The sequence below is a fragment of the Ostrea edulis genome, chromosome 6 (assembly GCF_947568905.1).
Source record: "Ostrea edulis chromosome 6, xbOstEdul1.1, whole genome shotgun sequence".
Lineage (NCBI taxonomy): Eukaryota > Metazoa > Mollusca > Bivalvia > Ostreida > Ostreidae > Ostrea > Ostrea edulis.
The window spans coordinates 21,993,115-22,014,072 of record NC_079169.1 but is presented as its reverse complement, the minus strand read 5'-3'; the positions used below and the strand labels follow the sequence as shown (position 1 = coordinate 22,014,072).

Genomic DNA, 20,958 nt, shown 5'->3' with positions numbered 1-20,958 from the left:
GCGTCACATTCTGTATGCTAGACCTGTGTCACATTCTCTGTATGCTAGACCTCTGCCACTTTCTCTGTATGCTAGACCTGTGTCACATTCTGTATGCTAGACCTGTGTCACATTCTGTATGCTAGACCTGTGTCACATTCTCTGTATGCTAGACCTGTGTCACATTCTCTGTATGCTAGACCTCTGCCACTTTCTCTGTATGCTAGACCTGTGTCACATTCTGTATGCTAGACCTGTGTCACATTCTCTGTATGCTAGACCTGTGTCACATTCTCTGTATGCTAGAACTCTGCCACTTTCTCTGTATGTTAGATCTGCGCTACATTTTCCAGTCTCCTAGGACTGTGCCAACGTTCCTCTTTAATTCTAAGCCAACACACTCAATTAGACAAGCATAGTTTTATGAATCTATTCATTATTTATTGCTTGTGTAAAAATGATGACCAATGTACATACAATCAATATACCGATTACAAAATACTTTCGCTCAATTTATCCCAACCATCAGGGTACACAAATAGGAACAGACAATACCGTCTATAAATTGTTATCTCTGTTTGGTTTTCTTAACAAAAACAATGAACACAACAATTCAAGTCAAACAAACAATGAACTTAACTGATAACAAGCATTAAGCATGTTTATCATGGAACAGAGGAGTCGATTGACTAGCGATTCTAGAGCAATTGATAAATCATTTAAGAGGGGTCTTCCGATATTTAAAGTGGAAAATGCATAGAATTCAGCTATACAGCTGAATAATTGAATAAATAACTGAATAATTGAACAAATAATTCTATTGTTTCAGAATATAAATCTTCCATGGTTAAATAATGGTGTGTTGATTTTAAGAACATGACACATCAACACATTTAAAAATATAACCATTATTACATGTTGTATTGAAGTTGGGTTGAAGAAAACTCTCGTTCCTACTTCATAAAATACTTTCATTCTGTGTCTGGGACAGTATACGACACAATAAGTATAATACAATATTGTATTAACAAGTGAAGATCTCTGATGATTTTCTATTCGTTAAACCTCCGTAAAACGCAGAAATATGACAGCAACAATAAAAACAGAAACAGGAAATAAAATGTACATCAAAATTCAACGGGGAAGTTCCTCCCTTAAAAATACGGCTTTTGCAGTAAACAATCAAGTATAATAAAACAAAGAAGCAATATAAATACTAGCCCATTATGCTCACTGAGAAACTTAACAGTACAAAAAACAAACAAGCATAAAATATAGATCGAAAATGTTACTAGCTACTTTACAGAGACTAAAAAAAATTATGCTATAGTATACCTTTAAATCATATATAATAAACAAATTTCCTTTTAATATGCTATCATCCAGTTCTGAAATTATAGCTCAGAATAATCACATACATGTATCTTGGAAAAAGGGGGGTGGGGTGGCAATTATTGCAATATCTCAACAATCTCGAAGCTTACTTTTTGTATGCCATGTTGTCAAACACTTAAAAGTGAGCATTTACCAATAAGAAATCACAACAAATCAATCTGTTTTAGGCTATCATCAAAGTAGTGAATAAAAGACAAAGTGATCTAGCTGCTTGATTTTCATCCAATTTCTGAAATTTATCATTACACGTATTAACTCATTTCTGCCTCCATAGTACTGGAATATTTCATCCAAGCAGGATATTGTGCTTAAAATATATACATACTTACGATTGTCAATTTAATCACATTTTTTTTTACTCTGATATATCTTAAAAGACATGCATCTTACAATCAAATCTCTAAGGAAGAAATTAGATATCATAAGGTGATCGAGTAATTTTTTTGTAATGTCAATGTAATCCTATCAAAACTAACTGTAACAAAGTCTTCAATTTCTCAGCTAACAGATGTCAACTTTGAAATTCAGGGTCACTGAATATCATTTGCAAATGGTACTCAAAGCCCTCATTGCAAGGAGGTACTCAGGGGCGTATACAAGTGCTTCCACACAAAACAAGCAAATACTGACTTTTATCGATAAACATAATGCAAAATGCATATTGCAAACATTGATCATATTTCAACAATTATGATCTTACAGTAAAAATGTCTTTCTGAATTTTTTTATATGTTATACATCTATAAAAATTTAAAATGGCAGATACATTTTCTACTTTATCATTAACTTTCATGATAAAATCAATAATTCAGGCAATTTTGCTGATATCTTTTTTCTAGACACATGCATTTGGATGTCACCATTGCTGAAAATGCAGACCCCGGGTGTTGTCCTGGGTCTATTGGCAGCCTTAAAGTGCTCCCCAAACACCTGTCTCTTTTGCTGCCACATCAAACCGTCCCTAGCTCCGCCCCCGTACACTGCTTGCAGGTCATTTGCTTTGTCCTACTGCTCACACCCTACTGTAATGGGGACCTGGTTTTAAATCTGTGAACCTCTGAAGTTCCTTATGCTCATTGTAATCTATTTTTATACACCTTATGAAATCTAACAAGTGATTACTGGTATAACATTCAGACGTCACTCATTCATCCCCCATTTCAAACTTATATACTGGTTTTCCTGTTTAATATAAAAAAATATAATTCATCTACAATCCATAATAATCAATACATAGTTTCAACTACATTAATTGACTGCAGCTCCAAATCTACAAATCTCTTATCAGATGCATAAAATAGCAAAATAAAGGTAGCTTTGATAAAGCAGATGAAAATTTGGGCTCTCTGAAAATCGGGCATTACTTGTACTCTCATCAAACAAGCATCATAGATGATGATAATCGATCTATGTGTAAGTTATACAACAGAAGATGTGGAAAATTTTTGATATTTGAAAATGTTAAATCCATTATACAAGTCCAAGATTATGTCCTCTTTTTTCACAAATTCATTAATATTGCAACTAAAAACTTATGGCTGAATGCTTATGAAAAAAAAAAATTAACTGCAAACCAGAGACAGATGGCAACCCTATAAATATATTAGTCATTTATTTATCTCCTCATCTTTTTTTATATTTACATGACAAAGGAAACTGAAGATCTCGGGATGTCATTACAAAAGAAAAAAATAAATGCTGATGTAAAAAACAAACCTGATAAAACAAAGCGTTTTTGTGAAACACTATTAGCCACAATTGGCAATAAAGAAACAAATAAAGGTTTTGTTATAAGGAATCTATTTACAAATTATGAAAGCCCTACTTTAAATAATTTAGGATAAATTGCTTAGATTTACTTTTCTTAAATGTAGGTCAAAACTTTGGTACCAAAAGGAAGGTCTTGTCACAAGGAATGCACATGAAATATGAAAACCCTATCACTCACCATTCAAAAGTTCTGAGCAAGGTTGATTTTGGACAGACAAACCAAAAACAATATGCCCTCTGATCTGTAACATGGGGGCATAAAAAGCAACCTCCTCACATACACAAAGTAGGTATTTTTCCTATAAAACATAATATTACACTATCAACAACAAAACATCATAATAATTTTCTATGTCAAAAATGAGATTCTTTGTTTTGAACATAAAGTATGACAGAAAATAGTGTTTCTACCAATGAAGGCTGCGAAAAATCAGACTGTAGGATCATAACGCTTACACCGCTGTAAACAAAGTTTTATATTGGTGAAAACCTTGTCTAGAACAACAGGGCTACAATTAATCAAATTTTGATCATTCTAAAGCTAGCAACACCTTCTCTGGGCCACTCCAGGAACATCCCTGACAAGTGTGGTAGTTTATATATATACATCAGAAAATCTCTATGCCTTAGGCTCAGGCAAGATAAAACATTATTATGGCCTACGCAAGACAATATTTAACAATGTAAACCATTCTTAAGAAAACATATCAAAAATTCTAAATATTGTATTTGGGTTTTTATGTATCAATTTTAAAGTATGGAGAACTATGTGAAACAATTATAGAGGTGTATCACAATTATGGAGGTGCAGTAAGGCTGCTATAGTCATTTAGGTTACAAAACCGTGATGAGCGGTTCAATAAGGTTTATTTCTTTATGCAAAATCAACTTTGTTGATCATCTCATTGTCTCAGAGATATGTACGCAATAAAATTAAGTCAGTATAGGGCTTGATGTAAATTGACAAGGACATGAAATACATAATACACGTACTGTAAATGTAATACATTTGGTGGTGCATTCCTTTTTAAGCGCCTTTGGCAAACATGACCTTTTGCTAAATCATATACATTGCAAAGCATCTATTGTTATGGATTAACTTATGTACAGTTGCAAAAAAAAAAAATTATATCATATCCAAACGAAACTAGTAAACACTTTAAAAATTTCTGCTACATACTATATGTATGCCAAACACAAGACAGTCTCAGTAAGTATTCTTAGGGTGGAGAGTGCTAATTCACATCAGATGGTGACTGCAGATTAAAATCCCAATTCACAGGAAAAGTCGAGCTTACAAACACACAGAAACCAAAAATGGTTGATTTGGCAAAGTTTCTTAGAGTATCAATATCAGAACTCCAACCAATCTGTTCTTGACATGAAATATTATTAAACATATGCTAGCACTAATATTAAAATGGTTAAAAATTTATATGAGCTACCTGAAGTTATTAGGACATTACAGGGTAATTACACCATATAATAGATATTCTCTGCGGTTGGAAATTTATGCAATATGATCCCTAAGTGGAAGCAAAATATTTTCTACATTTCCAGTTTATAAGGTTGCATTATATCTATATATACCTATATATATTTAGCCATTGTAATTTTGCAGATTTTTCCTATCCTCTAAATTCCGCAGACAATGGACAACCGCAGAAGCTACCAATTACACAGCATATGGTTTAAGTTACTTAGATGATTGTGGCACACGTACATCTATACAGGCGAGGACACGGGCCAGACCTATCATCACATCACAGCTACTGTATTTATGCCCTAACATTTACCACTCACAACATTTAGCTTCTACGAGTATACCGATTTATTTAACTTTTTATTTTGTACACAAATTATTATAAAAATTTGCAACATATTGCCTTTGAGTGATATACATGTATTCGCATTGCTAAGTGTGAAAAAAAAATAAACGAAATACATGTATATATCACATATCATGCAGTGCTAACATACGTTTCTAGTATTGGTTTTTCGTTACTGCAAACAAATCTAATGACAGCTTAAAAATCACAGATTTATAATCATATACAGTGTATGATCCTGGCAAGACTTAGACTAGATCACAAAGGAACACACGATGTGTCAGACAGAAGTCAACATCAAATAAATATCCCTCTACAATCTCTAAAGTATATAATATAGTAAGTGCACAAGTACATACAAATGCAGCTCTATAACAAAATATACTGATTCAACCTCGAGTAAACATCAACATTGTGGGATAATCTACTTTGAACACAATGGACGATTTAAAAAAAAAAAAAATATCCTTCGGACCCTATTTATTGTATTATTCTACATTTATGTACTGTATAAGAAATTTAGGGGTTAGACTACAATACAGAGAAACTTAACCCTGGAAAGAAAAAGCTGACTCTCCAACTATCACATGAGATTCTGACAACTTGGTATGTCGGCCAGCAACATCCTATGTTTAACACCTAACAACAATAATGTTTTGGCATTCATTTTAATCAGCTGGGAAGTAGCTTGATGAGTTTCAACATTGGTGTAGACGCATTGAGCCCTGGTGGGTTTCCTTGCTTGTGGTTTCATTGTCAGTTGCATCCCTGGAAAATCGTACCAGTGCAGACAACGGCAACTGGGACATCATCATAATGGACTATCCAGTGTCTCGGGCATATCAATCTGACCCTCGCTGAATTTTCCAGCTCCCATTGATTGTGCTGCTTCTGTGATCTAAATCACAAAAAACAGAATATTATAAAAATTGATAATCTACCAAATGTGTACTGTATGTGAGCATATAAAGGCCTCCCTACTAAGGATATGATATTACTAAATTTTATGATCTGTATTGAAATGATTTGGATTTAATTACTCGTTACATAAAATAATATTTGACTTTCAAACATTAATAAGATACACTGACTTGTCTCAGATATTCTTGGTTTTCTTTTTTGGCTTGGTTTATTAAATCTGCTTGTCCTTTTAATACCCTAATATTCCATGAGAAGTTCTCCATAGCCTGTAAATAAAAGATTGCAAATGTTCATAAAACAAAACTCAGCAAAAGGTAATTTAGTGTGATTTCTTATGGAGAGCTGGACACTATTCAAAATATCAAGATTTCAGAAAAATGGCTATATATAATGAGGTATAAACTGTCAAATTTTTTAAAAATTTATTTCAAACAAAACAAAAGTGGCTGTACCTTGCAGATCAAAGATACATTAAGCTACATCAAAATTTTAATTAATGGGTCTTTTTAAAAACATAAAATAGCATATGGAGTACAATACCACCATCAAGAGTAATGCAAGCTCTCAATCATTTTATATGTATTTTTATTGTGGTTTTTTTTCTAAAAATAAAAAACAAGACGAGTTTGTGAAACACTGATGCCGCCAACCTACAACATTCTAGTGAAATTTCAAGATCACATGGTCAACAAATTTGATACCAATGGAAAGGTCTTCTCACAAGAAATACACACACAAAATATGAAAGGTCTACCTCTTATTTTGTAAAAGTTAAGGCCCCCCCCCCCCCCTCCCCAATAGACAGATATACATAGAGAGAGATAGGCCAAACAAACACTAGATGCCCCCAAATATTCGATTCTAGGGGCATAAAAAGGTGTTTTGTTTGCAAATAAGAAATGTTAAAATCCAAATTTTGCTGTGATTTGATGCATGATTTGAATATTGACAAGAGGCCTAAAGGCCTTATTGGTCACCTGAATATTTTAAAGTATAGTCCCAAGGGCTATGAATTCTAGAAAAAATTTCCTGTTCTGAATATCTAAGATAAATTCCAATATTCAAGAACAGTATCAAAAACGATGTGTTCTTATTACTTAAATGCCCTTGAAAGTGCCTATACTGATGAAAGGCATTTTGTTTTCCTTATGCTTATAGAAATTAATTGTAATAGTTCGTTCGCTGAAGTATTGCAATAATTAGCCTCAATACGGACTTAAATCTAAGCCCCGATTTCAAAATGCCTATTTAATTAGATAGGTAGTCATGTGGTACAGTGACGTCATATGCGACCTTCGTCGATCAACTTGTTGTAAAAGTAGTGTTAGATATTCTTAAAAACTCGGGTTTTAGGGGCCTAATTTATTTACCTTGGATAACATTTATTTCGATGTTGACAAATTTCCCGAGTCTTATATCTTTTAGCCACCAATGCATACAAATAGCGACCCAAATGTAGCAAGGAAAGCGAGTATGACATCTGCATTTGCGAGTACAGAACCCCGTTATTACGTTTTCCATTTTGTCACGATAAAATAACGTAATACCGGGGGCAACGTAATAAACGTTCCCAGTGAAATCCGTTAAAAATATCATTTGGAAATTGTATATCGTCCGTTGGTACTCCGTGAAGGGGTGTGTGAATATATCTTTACTGTTTCTTTGTTTAAAAGACTATTATACTTTGTTTTATTTACATCTTATCTTTAATGTCCGTAATTCTTCATGTTCTTATCCTTTTTCTTTATTTCTGGTGTAGGATACATAAGGATGTTTTGATAAACGTTGTTTTTTCTGCATTCGTTTGGACCGCCATTTTGTTCAACTTTAAAACAATGCGTTCATGTAAATTTCTATCAATAACTCGTTCCGGTTCGTATTCAACATTCGTATTAAAAAAATAACAAAACATCGTTTTATTAAGTTCTCTAATTACACAATACACAACACAATAAAAATAAAATCCCACCCCAAAACAACAAAACTATAGACACAAAACGCACACGATACCCAACACTTACACACTTTTCTCACCAACGATAAACACGGAGAACAATTTAAGCGCAATCCACATAAAAAAAAAATATATATATAATGATGCACGAAGATTTCATTTATAACGCTAAATGATGGCACTAAAATCACGTGCGCATCAAGGGATTTTAGAATATTCACTGAGGTAAATGCCGTGCGCGAATCGGCCGATAACACAGGACAGTTTGATCGGTGTATGTATGGACGAGATTTACGAACACCCAAGCTGCATGTCCAAACAACGGACAATTTTTTAATTGACCACCTTTCGTCACCTATGTCCAAGCAGTTACCCAAGCGGTTTTAACGATGCTACGATAAATCTTGTCTTTTATGTTCGGTACCAAAGCTGTCCGTAAATAGAGTTTTAATAGCGAAGGTAATCACACTATGCTGAACACTCAGGTGGTTGAGAAATTATTTCTTCGATTATCAAAATATGAAAAATGAAGTAAATTTCATAGAGTACAATGTCTAAATAAACATTATTTAATTGTTTATCACTGGCTTCGATACGAGGTATTCACCTGTATTGATGTCGTTAGATCTATCGAAGCGTGATCAGTCAAGCGTCTCTAATCCCCAAACAGACCAGGAAATTTACGTGGTGACTGCCTCAAGACAGTCAAGGTGTGAATGGCTTATTATTTTGAGAATCATTATTGAATAATTAGGGGTTTATTACGTTTTTGTCGGAATTTTTACAACGTAATACCGATTCCCGGCATGTTAGGGCAACGTAATAACGAGGTCTATTTTATATAGGTTTTGTTAAGAAATGGTTTTGTGCTTTCAAATTCCAACGTAATATGCGGACTAACGTATTAAAGGGGGAACGTAATAACGGGGTTCCACTGTACATGTAAATAATGTTTACATGAGATCGCTATCTAAACACTATTTGATAATGCCATTTCTTTAAACAACTGTAATTAGCGTTGTTGCTTTTCTAAAACAAGAGGCCCAAGGGCCTAGAATCGCTCTTCTGATAAATTGTACAACCCCACCATTTCTATTCTTAGCCTCTTAGTATTCTAAATCTTAGTTAAATCCTAAGAATTCAAAAAAGTAGGTCAATGTGACCTACTTTTTGGTTTACACATTTTGAGAACCCAAGAAATATCAACTGACAAAGTTTGATGATTTTAAGCCAATTAGTATCTGAATATTGAAATATAGCTGTCAAATTCCAATCGTAGGTCATGGTGACCTACTTTTTGGTCAGCGAACTCTGAACATGCAAGACCCATCAACTGACAAAGTTTGATGACTATAGGTCAAATAGTATCTGAAATATATAAATATAGCCGTCAAATTCCAAAAGTAAGTCAAGGTGACCTACTTTTTTGTCAACACCCTTCAAACATGCAAGACCCAACAACTGACAAAGTTTGATGACTGTAGGTCAAATAGTATCTGAATTATATAAATATAGCCGTCCAATTCCAAAAGTAAGTCAAGGTGACCTACTTTTTGGTCGACACCCTTTGAACATGCAAGACGCATCAACTGACAAAGTTTGATGACTGTAGGTCAAATAGTATCTGAAATATATAAATATAGCCGTCCAATTCCAGAAGTAGGTCAAGTTGACCTACTTTTTGGTCGAAACCCTTCGAACATGCAAGACCCAACAGCTGACAAAGTTTGATGACTGTAGGTCAAATAGTATCTGAAATATATAAATATAGCCGTCCAATTCCAAAAGTAGGTCAAGGTGACCTACTTTTTGGTCGAAACCCTTCGAACATGCAAGACCCATCAACTGACAAAGTTTGATGACTGTAGGTCAAATAGTATCTGAAATATATAAATATAGCCGTCCAATTCCAATAGTAGGTTAAGGTGACCTACTTTTTGGTCGACACACTCCGTAAGCTCAAGATGCATCAACTGACAAAGTTTGATGATTGTAGGTCAAATAGTGTCTGAAATATAGTAATTTAGCTGTCAAATACCAAAAGTAGGTCACGGTGACCTACTTTTTGGTCGACACAAACCGAAGACTGAAGACGCATCAACTGACAAAGTTTGATGATCCTAGGTTTTACAGTGCCCAAAATATGCATCTAAAATTGAAAATGTGAAATTTGAATATCTGCAAAATTCAAAAAGTAGGTCACTGTGACCTACTTTTTTATAAATATGTTTCAAGGCCTCAAGATGCATCAACTTACAAGATTTGATGATTCTAAACCTCTCGGTATTTGAAATAACAACTTAAAATATATCTATAAATGATAAGCCATGAAATTCAGAAAGTAGGTCACGGTGACCTATTTTTCAGTTGACGCATTTCAAGGTCCCATGATCCACCAACTGACAAGTTTTGATGATCATAGGCTTCAAAGTGTCCAAGATATGCATCAAAATTAATTTTAAAATAAATACCTGCAAAATTCAAAAAGTAGGTCACCGTGACCTACTTTTGAGACAACTTGACACAAGGTCCTAAGATGCATCAACTGTCAAAATTTGATGATCCTAGTCCTTATAATGACTAAAATATCAAAGATTTAAGGAAATATAAATTTAGGTCAACTTTGAAGTGACCTTGAGACCACGCCCTTTGCCCCAGGGTAATGCCTTGAACAAATTTTAATCTACAACATATCCTCATCCTTATGTGTAAGTTTGGTGATAATCTGCCCAGTGGTTCTTGAGAAGAAGATTTTTTAGCAACCACTACTTTTGTTTGTATTTTCCTGATTATCTCCCCTTGTTAAAGGGTCACATCCCTCTATTTAGTATGTATGAAAGCCCTTGGGCCAATGATACCCTGTAACAAATTTGAAAAAAAATTGGCCAAGGGGTTCTTGAGTTATAGCCCTTTTTCTAAAAAGTTTACGCACACCGCACAAATGGCCATAGCATTAGCTCTTTGAGCCTTCGGCTCAGAAGAGCTAATAAACAGTGCAATTATTATTATATTTATTTTTGGATAAGTTAGATAGGCCTAAATTATGATACGATTACGTATCATTGACAACTAGTCCTACTGTCACGGGTGCATTTCAAAATAAATAAATAAAAATGATCAGATTTTTAGTGAAAATCACAATACTTTTAAATTATTCTATTCAAGCAATTTTATTAATCATTTTTTTAATCTACATGTTGTTACTTAGGAAGTGTCGCGCCGTTAAGTGAGAAAGTTTCCCAGTTTACTTTCGGAAGGTCGGTGGTCTCTTCCTAGTTACATTGTAACTGGGTTCTTTCTTCCACCAATAAAAACTGGACGCCACCAGACAACTGAAAAATTGTTGAGTGTGGCGAAAAACAGCTAAAAAACCAAACAAACAAACTTAGGAAGTGGGAGCGCGGCGTGCTGTTGTTGTTACGTACGCGTTCCTTAAAAAAAAGGAAAGCATTAGGCCTAATTATAATTCAATTCAACGTTGGAAAATATCATATTTTATTATTTATAATTAAAAGTTCAATTATCTTTTATAATTAAATATCTTTTTTAAAACTACCAGTTGGTAGAAACTCCGATCACAAGTTCTGCCTATATGTTTTTACAAGGTCAAGGTCAGTTGGTGCGTGTATTGAATTTGAGAGCAGAACAGAAAGCATATGCCGTAGCCCTATATGTAACAGTGCGTAGCTTTGATAGAACCATTTTCTCGCAGTTTATCTACGTCTTTGTCCAAGTGCCTGTTTGAAAAAGTACAGGGACAAATTCTACTGGGTTTTTTTTATGGCAAAGTTGCTGTGCTGACAAAAAATATTCACATCTTGTCCCTCATACCTTCCTTCGAAAATTGAAAAAAACCCAGTCCAAATCCTCTCTACTGACAGCAGTACACCCTTAAATGGCACAAAACACCCTAATGCAGTGTTATTTACAAGCCGTTAATGTGATAATTGTTTTTTTGTCAATTAAATCTACTCTGTTTATGAAATGGCTAACAACTGTTTACAAATCTCGCTCGAGGTCGCATATGACGTCACAGATAATGGCACTTAAAATATCGAAGAAAATATGCATATCGCAAAATTTGATTTTCATCACTTTTATACTCGAAAACTACGCAAACTGTTTCATTTAAAACATATGTAAAGTAGTTTTAGGCATGAAATGAATTAATTTTGCTGAAAAAATTAAAAAGTTCAGAAACATGCGATGTGTCCTTTAACATGGTATGACTAATTTGGACCCACCCTAAAGTTAAAACACTGAGGTTTCGAAATTCACAATTTTGCTTTTCCAAAATATGCATTTAGCTTTAAACCGTATCAGCAACTGGAAGTCTTTCAAATGATAATAACAATAATCATCATAATAATTTTTGCTCCACCCTGGAACCAAACCTTTACCCTTAAGGATCATGAAATTTAAAATTTTGGTAAAGGACTACCTACTCCTTCTAAATATCTACATGTATTTAGTTTCAATTTAGTATCAATAGCATTAAAGAAGATATTATCTAAATGTTTAACAAATATGTATACCAATGTATACCAAGTTTTGTCCCAACCTGAAGGCAGAACCTCTGCCCTGGAGATCATGAAATTTACATTTCTGTAGAGACTTCCCTGTTCTACATCACTATGCATTTAGTTTGTCTTAGAAATATGCAGTCGTATAGAGAAGATTTTTGAAAATTGGTCAATTTTGGCAGTTTCTGTCCCGCTCCTAAGGCCCCAGGGGTGCAGGAGTCCCAAATTTTTACATTTTATGTCCCTCTTGTCCCATAGATGCTTCATACCAAATTTGAAAAGAATTGAAATGGTAGTTACCAAGAAGAAGTTTAAAATGTTCAATTGTCAATGAAACAAATGAGGACAGATGAAAAAAAATGTTCAATTGTTAACGAAATGAATGACAACAGATGAAGAGGTCACCTGAGTGCTTTTTAAAATCTCTTATTAGCAAACAAAATACATTTTTCATTATTCATCAAAAACACAAAAAATGCATATGAAATAATTTCGTATCACTCTTTCGATGGTAAAATTGTACCACCAGCATTTGGTGTAGCCATTATCCTGAAAGATGCAAGAAAAGTAATAAAAAATGCCACTAATTTTTCACTTGTGAATCCTCAGTTCAGGGGTCGAAATTAACTTTTTCTACCACAGGCTAATTTTAGCCTGTGGGTAAAAAATCCACAGGCTAAAATGAAAACCTACAAGCTAAAATAAAAATAATGAAGCAGTGCTCTTTTTTCATGTTTTTTTTTTTTTAAATCAATTACATGTATTTTCCCCATCACTATTCATTACTGAGCCTTGTGGGTCAACAGGCATCGTTTGGACAAGACACTAAGTTACGTAAGTCATGTTTAGGTCTCTTGATTATCGCACCTCTAATCCACAACCTGTTTACCGCAGGTCCAATTTCATGCCACATCAGAGTTGTCACTAGTGATTTTTCAAAGCGCATCCGGGACTCATGGTTTTATAAGCAGCACGATCATGAGCCCCATGGACTTTTTTGATAATCATCTACGCAGTGAGCAGTGCACTCGTGTCATCACTACAACCCGACCTCAATATGACAATAAATTGATTTAGATAGGACATTCTCATGATTCCGATAAAAATAACTACCGGAAGACTTGGTAAAACATAGACTCCGACATTTTTTTTCTTCTTAGATAAATGGATAACAAAAACCTCATACTTCGAATTCAATTTAATCACCCCTATAGGTGAACAGGACTCGTGGCACATGTATTTTTCATCATAACGTGATGTCCGACCTCTAAAGCATTTGTTTGACTCCGAGTTTCTTAAAAATCGTAAAAGAAAAATCCGGATAGAAACGGTTGTTGAAATCGATCGTTCATGTAAGCATTTCTATGATTCAGAGTGCAAGCTTAAGAAAAGCGAATGGCGCATTACCGTATAAAACGGATACGATACGATCATAGTTTGTAAATCACCACTCGCTAAAATTTTCAAGTGTCCACTATTTTTACTCGCTATTTTTCAAATGTACTCACATTTTGCGAGTATTTCTCGCTAATTTCGAGCCCTGCAGTTCCAACAATTTAGCAATCAAATGGTCTGTGTGCAGTAATCAAACTGTAAAGTTTACAAATGCTCCGACTTCACGCTCTGACAGCACTCTTTACCTTGGATAACTTTTTGCCCTTTAGTCCCGCCTGTTGGCAAACGTTTTCAAGATCTTCATGCCACTCCGTTCCTGCTCTCTTACAATGCAGCAACTGTATGTAAAAAACATGTCATACACATTTAAATACTTCATTCACATTCAAAGAATGCAATATCATGTCGGATTTTAAAAGCATAAATGATAAATTCTACTTTGCATTCTCTTGCACATTGTATAACAGAGAAACAATTTATAATATAATGAACCATTAGCAATGGTGGAGAACTTACCCTTTCATAAACTGTGTCTGCATTTTCTAGCAAATTCTTAATTTCAGCAACCAGCTAAAAGAAATGGAATATTATTATGTATCTCTATTGTTCTATATGACTATTGAAATTTTCCGCTCATTGATTGGATTTTCTGGACAGTTCAGTGGGCTATCAGTGCTTGTCTATGTATCTCTATCATTACATGGCTTGGGATCTCTGTTATCTATCTATACTGCCCAGTATTTATATACCTATACATCTCTATATCATTATCTACATGTATCTGTGTGTCATTATATACCTATACATCTCTATATCATTATCTACATGTATCTGTGTGTCATTATATACCTATACATCTCTATATCATTATCTACCTATATCTGTGTGTCATTATATACCTATACATCTCTATATCATTATCTACATGTATCTGTGTGTCATTATATACCTATACATCTCTATATCATTATCTACATGTATCTGTGTGTCATTATATACCTATACATCTCTATATCATTATCTACATGTATCTGTGTGTCATTATATACCTATACATCTCTATATCATTATCTACATGTATCTGTGTGTCATTATATACCTATACATCTCTTTATTATATACCCATCAATGTATCGTTCTTTGATACTGTGGATTTCACAGCGTGTGATCCGGTTTTCCGGATCACCACACTGTGGTTTTCTGATTCCGTATCAGTATCCTCTGAAACTGATGACGTCACAATGCATCAATGCAACATTATTTGTGGAAAATGTTGACCGCGTCACAAACGAAACTGCGTACACAAAACATAATTTCATGGTATGTCTGTGTTTTTGATAGTTTGGATTACATTTATTATCTTAGAAATGTGGATTTAAAATGCAGAAGGGGGTATATAATAAATTTATCATTACTACAGTAACTTGATCCGAAGAGTTAGATCACGTCTCGTTGACAGGCGCGGATCATCAGATCAAACTCGACGCTTCGCGTCTCGTGTGATCTGATGATCCGTGCCTGTCAACTCGACGTGATCCGACTCTTCGGATCAAGTTACTGTAGTAATAATATATATATATCATTATCTACATGTATCTGTGTGTCATTATATACCTATACATCTCTATATCATTATCTACCTATATCTGTGTGTCATTATATATCTATACATCTCTATATCATTATCTACATGTATCTGTGTCATTATATACCTATACATCTCTATATCATTATCTACATGTATCTGTGTGTCATTATATACCTATATATCTCTATATCATTATCTACATGTATCTGTGTCATTATATACCTATACATCTCTATATCATTATCTACATGTATCTGTGTGTCATTATATACCTATATATCTCTATATCATTATCTACATGTATCTGTGTCATTATATACCTATACATCTCTATATCATTATCTACATGTATCTGTGTGTCATTATATACCTATACATCTCTATATCATTATCTACCTATATCTGTGTCATTATATACCTATACATCTCTATATCATTATCTACCTATATCTGTGTGTCATTATATACCTATACATCTCTATATCATTATCTACCTATATCTGTGTCATTATATACCTATACATCTCTATATCATTATCTACATGTATCTGTGTGTCATTATATACCTATACATCTCTATATCATTATCTACATGTATCTGTGTGTCATTATATACCTATACATCTCTATATCATTATCTACATGTATCTGTGTCATTATATACCTATACATCTCTATATCATTATCTACCTATATCTGTGTGTCATTATATACCTATACATCTCTATATCATTATCTACATGTATCTGTGTCATTATATACCTATACATCTCTATATCATTATCTACATGTATCTGTGTGTCATTATATACCTATACATCTCTATATCACTATCTACCTATATCAGTGTGTCATTATATACCTATACATCTCTATATCATTATCTACATGTATCTGTGTCATTATATACCTATACATCTCTATATCATTATCTACATGTATCTGTGTCATTATATACCTATACATCTCTATATCATTATCTACATGTATCTGTGTGTCATTATATACCTATACATCTCTATATCATTATCTACCTATATCTGTGTGTCATTATATACCTATACATCTCTATATCATTATCTACATGTATCTGTGTCATTATATACCTATACATCTCTATATCATTATCTACATGTATCTGTGTGTCATTATATACCTATACATCTCTATATCATTATCTACATGTATCTGTGTCATTATATACCTATACATCTCTATATCATTATCTACATGTATCTGTGTGTCATTATATACCTATACATCTCTATATCATTATCTACATGTATCTGTGTGTCATTATATACCTATACATCTCTATATCATTATCTACATGTATCTGTGTCATTATATACCTATACATCTCTATATCAATGTGATGAATCAAGATTTGGAATAACAGACACAAACCTCATCAAAAGAAATGAGAGCTTTCTTCAAAATGTCTGGAAGGTTGCCCTGAGCTTCTAAGCTTGGATACTGAAGAAAAAACAATACCCTATGTACTTATAATATATAAAACATTTTACAAAGGATCTGCAAATTGATCAAGTACCATAAATACTCGCATACAAGTAGTTTGGTTTTTTTTTGGGGGGGGGGGGGGGGGGGGGGGGGGGAGAAGAAGTAAAATTTTGACTCTGAAGTCTATGTCTGACTTTTACGTGCATACTACAACTGTAAAAAAAATTCTCACCACAAAACTTGTGAATTGCGACACTGGACAGTGTTTTTACTGCGTTAATGTCAGTTTAATCAGTAACATGAGTGATCATATAAATCGCAAAATAACAATCCTGAGTACTTACCACTGCAATGTCACGAGTGAAATTTAATTCAGCATTTTTGATGTGAACATTTCACTAAGAATGAACCTGATTACCACTAGTACAGTACATCAGTACTCTGTAGTTTATAATCAAAGTTTGAAACCACTGCACTAGATATTCCCTACATCTCAAAATTTTCAGGTGGATGTTTTTCTTTCTTTCATTTACCTATATATATCATTTTAAATAGCCCTTATTTGGAATGTCATTATACAAACACAGTGCCCGCAGTGAATTGGATTCCAGTTATCTATTATAAATTTTACAATTGATCATCCAATTATCTGACCGCACTGTATATTACCTGAGGTATGGCTTGGATAGTGAACACCCCCCCCCCCCCCCAATATTAAAAAGCATGGTCAGTGAGCATCTCGTAACTGAATTTCTATTTCAGATATCCAATTTGTTTGGGGGTAAAATCAGAAGTCCAAGCCAAAGGGAAAAAATATCAGCTCTGTAAAATTATTTTCTTATTCATTTAGTGTATATAACATGGAGTTATTGGTAACAAATATCGAGATCGACGTTCAGAAAATATGTACTGGCACATCAAAGAGAAACAACTCTTGCTAGAAAATAGGTACATGTATTAACAGAGTTGATGGGCAATCTGATAAAAAAAAAAAATCAATTTGACTTCTATAAGGGTCAATCTGAAATTCCTATAAATTCTCTGAAAAACAGGTCCCTGACTTGCATGCGGGTTGACTTATATGCGAGAATATATGGTAACCTTCACAACAAGGTCATTGTACTGATCCTGGTGTACTGTACAAGCAATATTAATGTTTGTTGAGTATTAATTTCTGCTGGGTTTTTTTTATCTTAAATCCACCATGAACAGGGGAAACTGAATTATTGTACAGGTAAAGAATTATCACTCTTTAATCACAAAATCAAGTTCTCATGATCCTGCTTATTTTCACAAGAATTTGACCCTACGAATCTTGATAACTTTAGTTATTTCTTTATGCTCTACGCTATAAATTGCCTTGAATTTGATTAAAAATTTACTTTAAATCCTATGCAAGTGTGTAGATGACTTAATATTTTCCACTATAAGGCAACTGTAGATATCACATATACTTTAAACAATCTTGTTTCTTTGGTGCAATAATATATAACATATGTTCAAACCTGGAGACAAAAGAAATCTGGAAGAAAACCCATTACACAAGACACAAAAGAGATCTGAAAGAAAACCCATTACACAAGACACAAAAGAAATCTGGAAGCAAACCCATTACACAAGACACAAAAGAAACCTGGAAGCAAACCCATTACACAAGACACAAAAGAAATCTGGAAGAAAACCCTTTACACAAGACACAAAAGAAACCTGGAAGAAAATCCATTACACAAGACACAAAAGAAATCTGGAAGAAAACCCTTTACACAAGACACAAAAGAAACCTGGAAGAAAATCCATTACACAAGACACAAAAGAAATCTGGAAGAAAATCCATTACACAAGACACAAAAGAAATCTGGAAGCAAACCCATTACACAAGACACAAAAGAAATCTGGAGGAAAACCCATTACACAAGACACAAAATTTGTCAGAATCTGTAGTGAATCACGACTTACATCTCCACTCATTATGAGTGACAGATTTGCCTGTTCTGTTGAGTTAGACAGTCGAGTACTCATTAAACGGAAGCACTGTTTGATGTTGGCAATAGGAGATAAGCCACAGGTTTCTTTGAAATCTGCCAAAGTTATCTGTACATTGTCCCTGAGGTCTGTGCCATCTCGCAGTGGCTGGATGGCAACCTACAAGTCAATTCAAAAAGTTTTAAATTACCTACACAGTGTCAAAAACAGTACCTTTATCAGTTACATATCCTTTTTTTCTCACCCGAAGTACCAAGTAGAAAAATGACCCCCATGATGCTTAAACTTGTATCATATTTCTACAAAACATGATCATGAAATTTTGCTTGTATACATCAAACATATTCTGATGTCATGTTTTAATTTAATTTCTTCTCTGATAATGGATCTTAAAATAGCATTTATATAGCATATAAAACAACAAGAGGCACATGGGCCACAATGTTCACCTGGGTTACCTTAGCCCTGCTTTCTAAATTTTTGTTTATCCTCTTTAATCCCATGACAAATTCTGAAACCCCAACCATGGGGTTATGCCTTAACCGAACTTGAATTCACAAAACATGGGAATGCATCAATGAGGCTAACATGGTATGGCCTTACTGTTCTAGAGAAGATTTCTTAGAGAATTTTAAGATTTTTCCATTTCATTCATGTATACATGTCGGTAAAGTTTGATCCCCAAATCATGGCCAGTGGTTCTTGATAAGAACATTTTAAAAGACTTATTCCAATGTAAAAATCCCTATTGAAGCCTTTTCCTAACCCCACCCCTCCCCCACCCATGATTTGAACAATTCATAATCTACACTAAATTGTAAGGAAAGTTTCATCTTTTCTAGCCCAGTGGTTCTTGAAAAGATCTTTAAATGACCCTTTTTACCACCTTTTATTGATTATATCTCTTTGGAAGGGGACATGACCCTTCATTTGAACAAGTTTAAAACCCCTTCACCCATGGATCCTATGTACCAATATTGGTTGAAATTGGTGGTACTAGAGAAGAAGTAAAAAAACATGTCAAGTTTACAGACGGACTATGGGTGATCAGAAAAGTTCACTTGAACTTCTAAAAAAAACAACAAAATACAAAAAACCACCAAAACATACCATTTAAATACATGTACTAGGCAAAATAAAGAATCGATACAGACAATCTATAATTCATACTTAATTCCTTGCATGAAATATAAATGTATAGAACAGTTTTTTATCAACAAGAAGGTGAACCAAAAAGAACAACAAAAGCCTATTTATAAATTTGATTTCTATGAAATGTAGTGGTTACACAAAAGTGGATGCCTCAGAATACAAAATTGAAATACTAATAACAAGTATGTCTGCCATTTGCATCGATCACAGCTCTCAATCTACACCTCATGGATGCAATTACTTCTTGCATTGCAGCCTGTGGTATGTTGTTCCACTCTTCTAGCAATGCAGCTTGTAATTGTTCCGTCGTTTCTTGTGGATTCGGGAGTCTCTGCACTCGTCTGTCAGGCTCATCCCAGAGATGATCAGTTGGGGATAAGTCTGGAGATAATGCTGGCAAGGCAGAATCTCAATGTTATTCTGTTCAAGATACTTCATACAAATGTGAGCCCCATGACACCGAGCATTGTCCTTCTGAAACATATGGTCATTTCTAAACCTCGCAATAAATGGCTGCACTATAGGAAATCAGATCTTGTCTCGATAACGGACTCCAGTATGACTGCCCTCAACTCTTTAGCTCCCAGACCATTATGCTCTCACCACTAAACCTTTCATGCACGCAAGCGTCACAGTATCTCTTTCTGCCATCAATAGACTCTCATCCTTTCATCGCTATGACAAAGTACAAACTGAAATTCATCAATAAACAGCACATTTTGCTACCGAATATGGTTCCAAATTATATGTGCATTGGCCCAGTGTAAGCGTGCTGTACGATGACATCGTGTAAACATGAGTCCAATTACTGGGTGTCTTGAGTGTAACCCTACCTCCCTAAGCCGAATACATACCATTTGGACAGAAATTCTGTTGCTGTTCCTACCAGCTATCTGGTTTGCTGTAACAATGGCAGGCAGAAACCGGTTACGTAGATGTGCCAGTCGAATCTGACGGTCTTGACGTGTGGTTACTTTTGGACGGCTGCTATGTGAATCTGATGGTCTT

At 34.2% G+C, this 20,958-nt stretch overlaps 1 protein-coding gene across 3 annotated transcripts in view; it reads right to left on the bottom strand.

The window, feature by feature from the left end:
• Positions 1-398: 398 nt before the first annotated feature.
• The window catches only part of LOC125683103 (inactive phospholipase C-like protein 2), an 80,295-nt gene continuing 59,735 nt past the window's right edge, over positions 399-20,958 (bottom strand). For 2 of the 3 annotated variants that reach the window (XM_048923891.2, XM_048923892.2), the window contains 6 exons: positions 18,772-18,957; positions 16,762-16,830; positions 14,283-14,336; positions 14,012-14,104; positions 6,065-6,160; positions 399-5,871 (listed from right to left, as the gene is read on the bottom strand). In XM_048923891.2, coding sequence (XP_048779848.2) covers positions 5,785-5,871; positions 6,065-6,160; positions 14,012-14,104; positions 14,283-14,336; positions 16,762-16,830; positions 18,772-18,957 — 585 coding nt within the window. In that variant the 3' untranslated portion in view covers positions 399-5,784. Of the gene's footprint in view, positions 5,872-6,064; positions 6,161-14,011; positions 14,105-14,282; positions 14,337-16,761; positions 16,831-18,771; positions 18,958-19,614; positions 19,795-20,958 lie in introns of those variants that run through there. The other variant, XM_048923893.2, reaches the window with a different exon arrangement.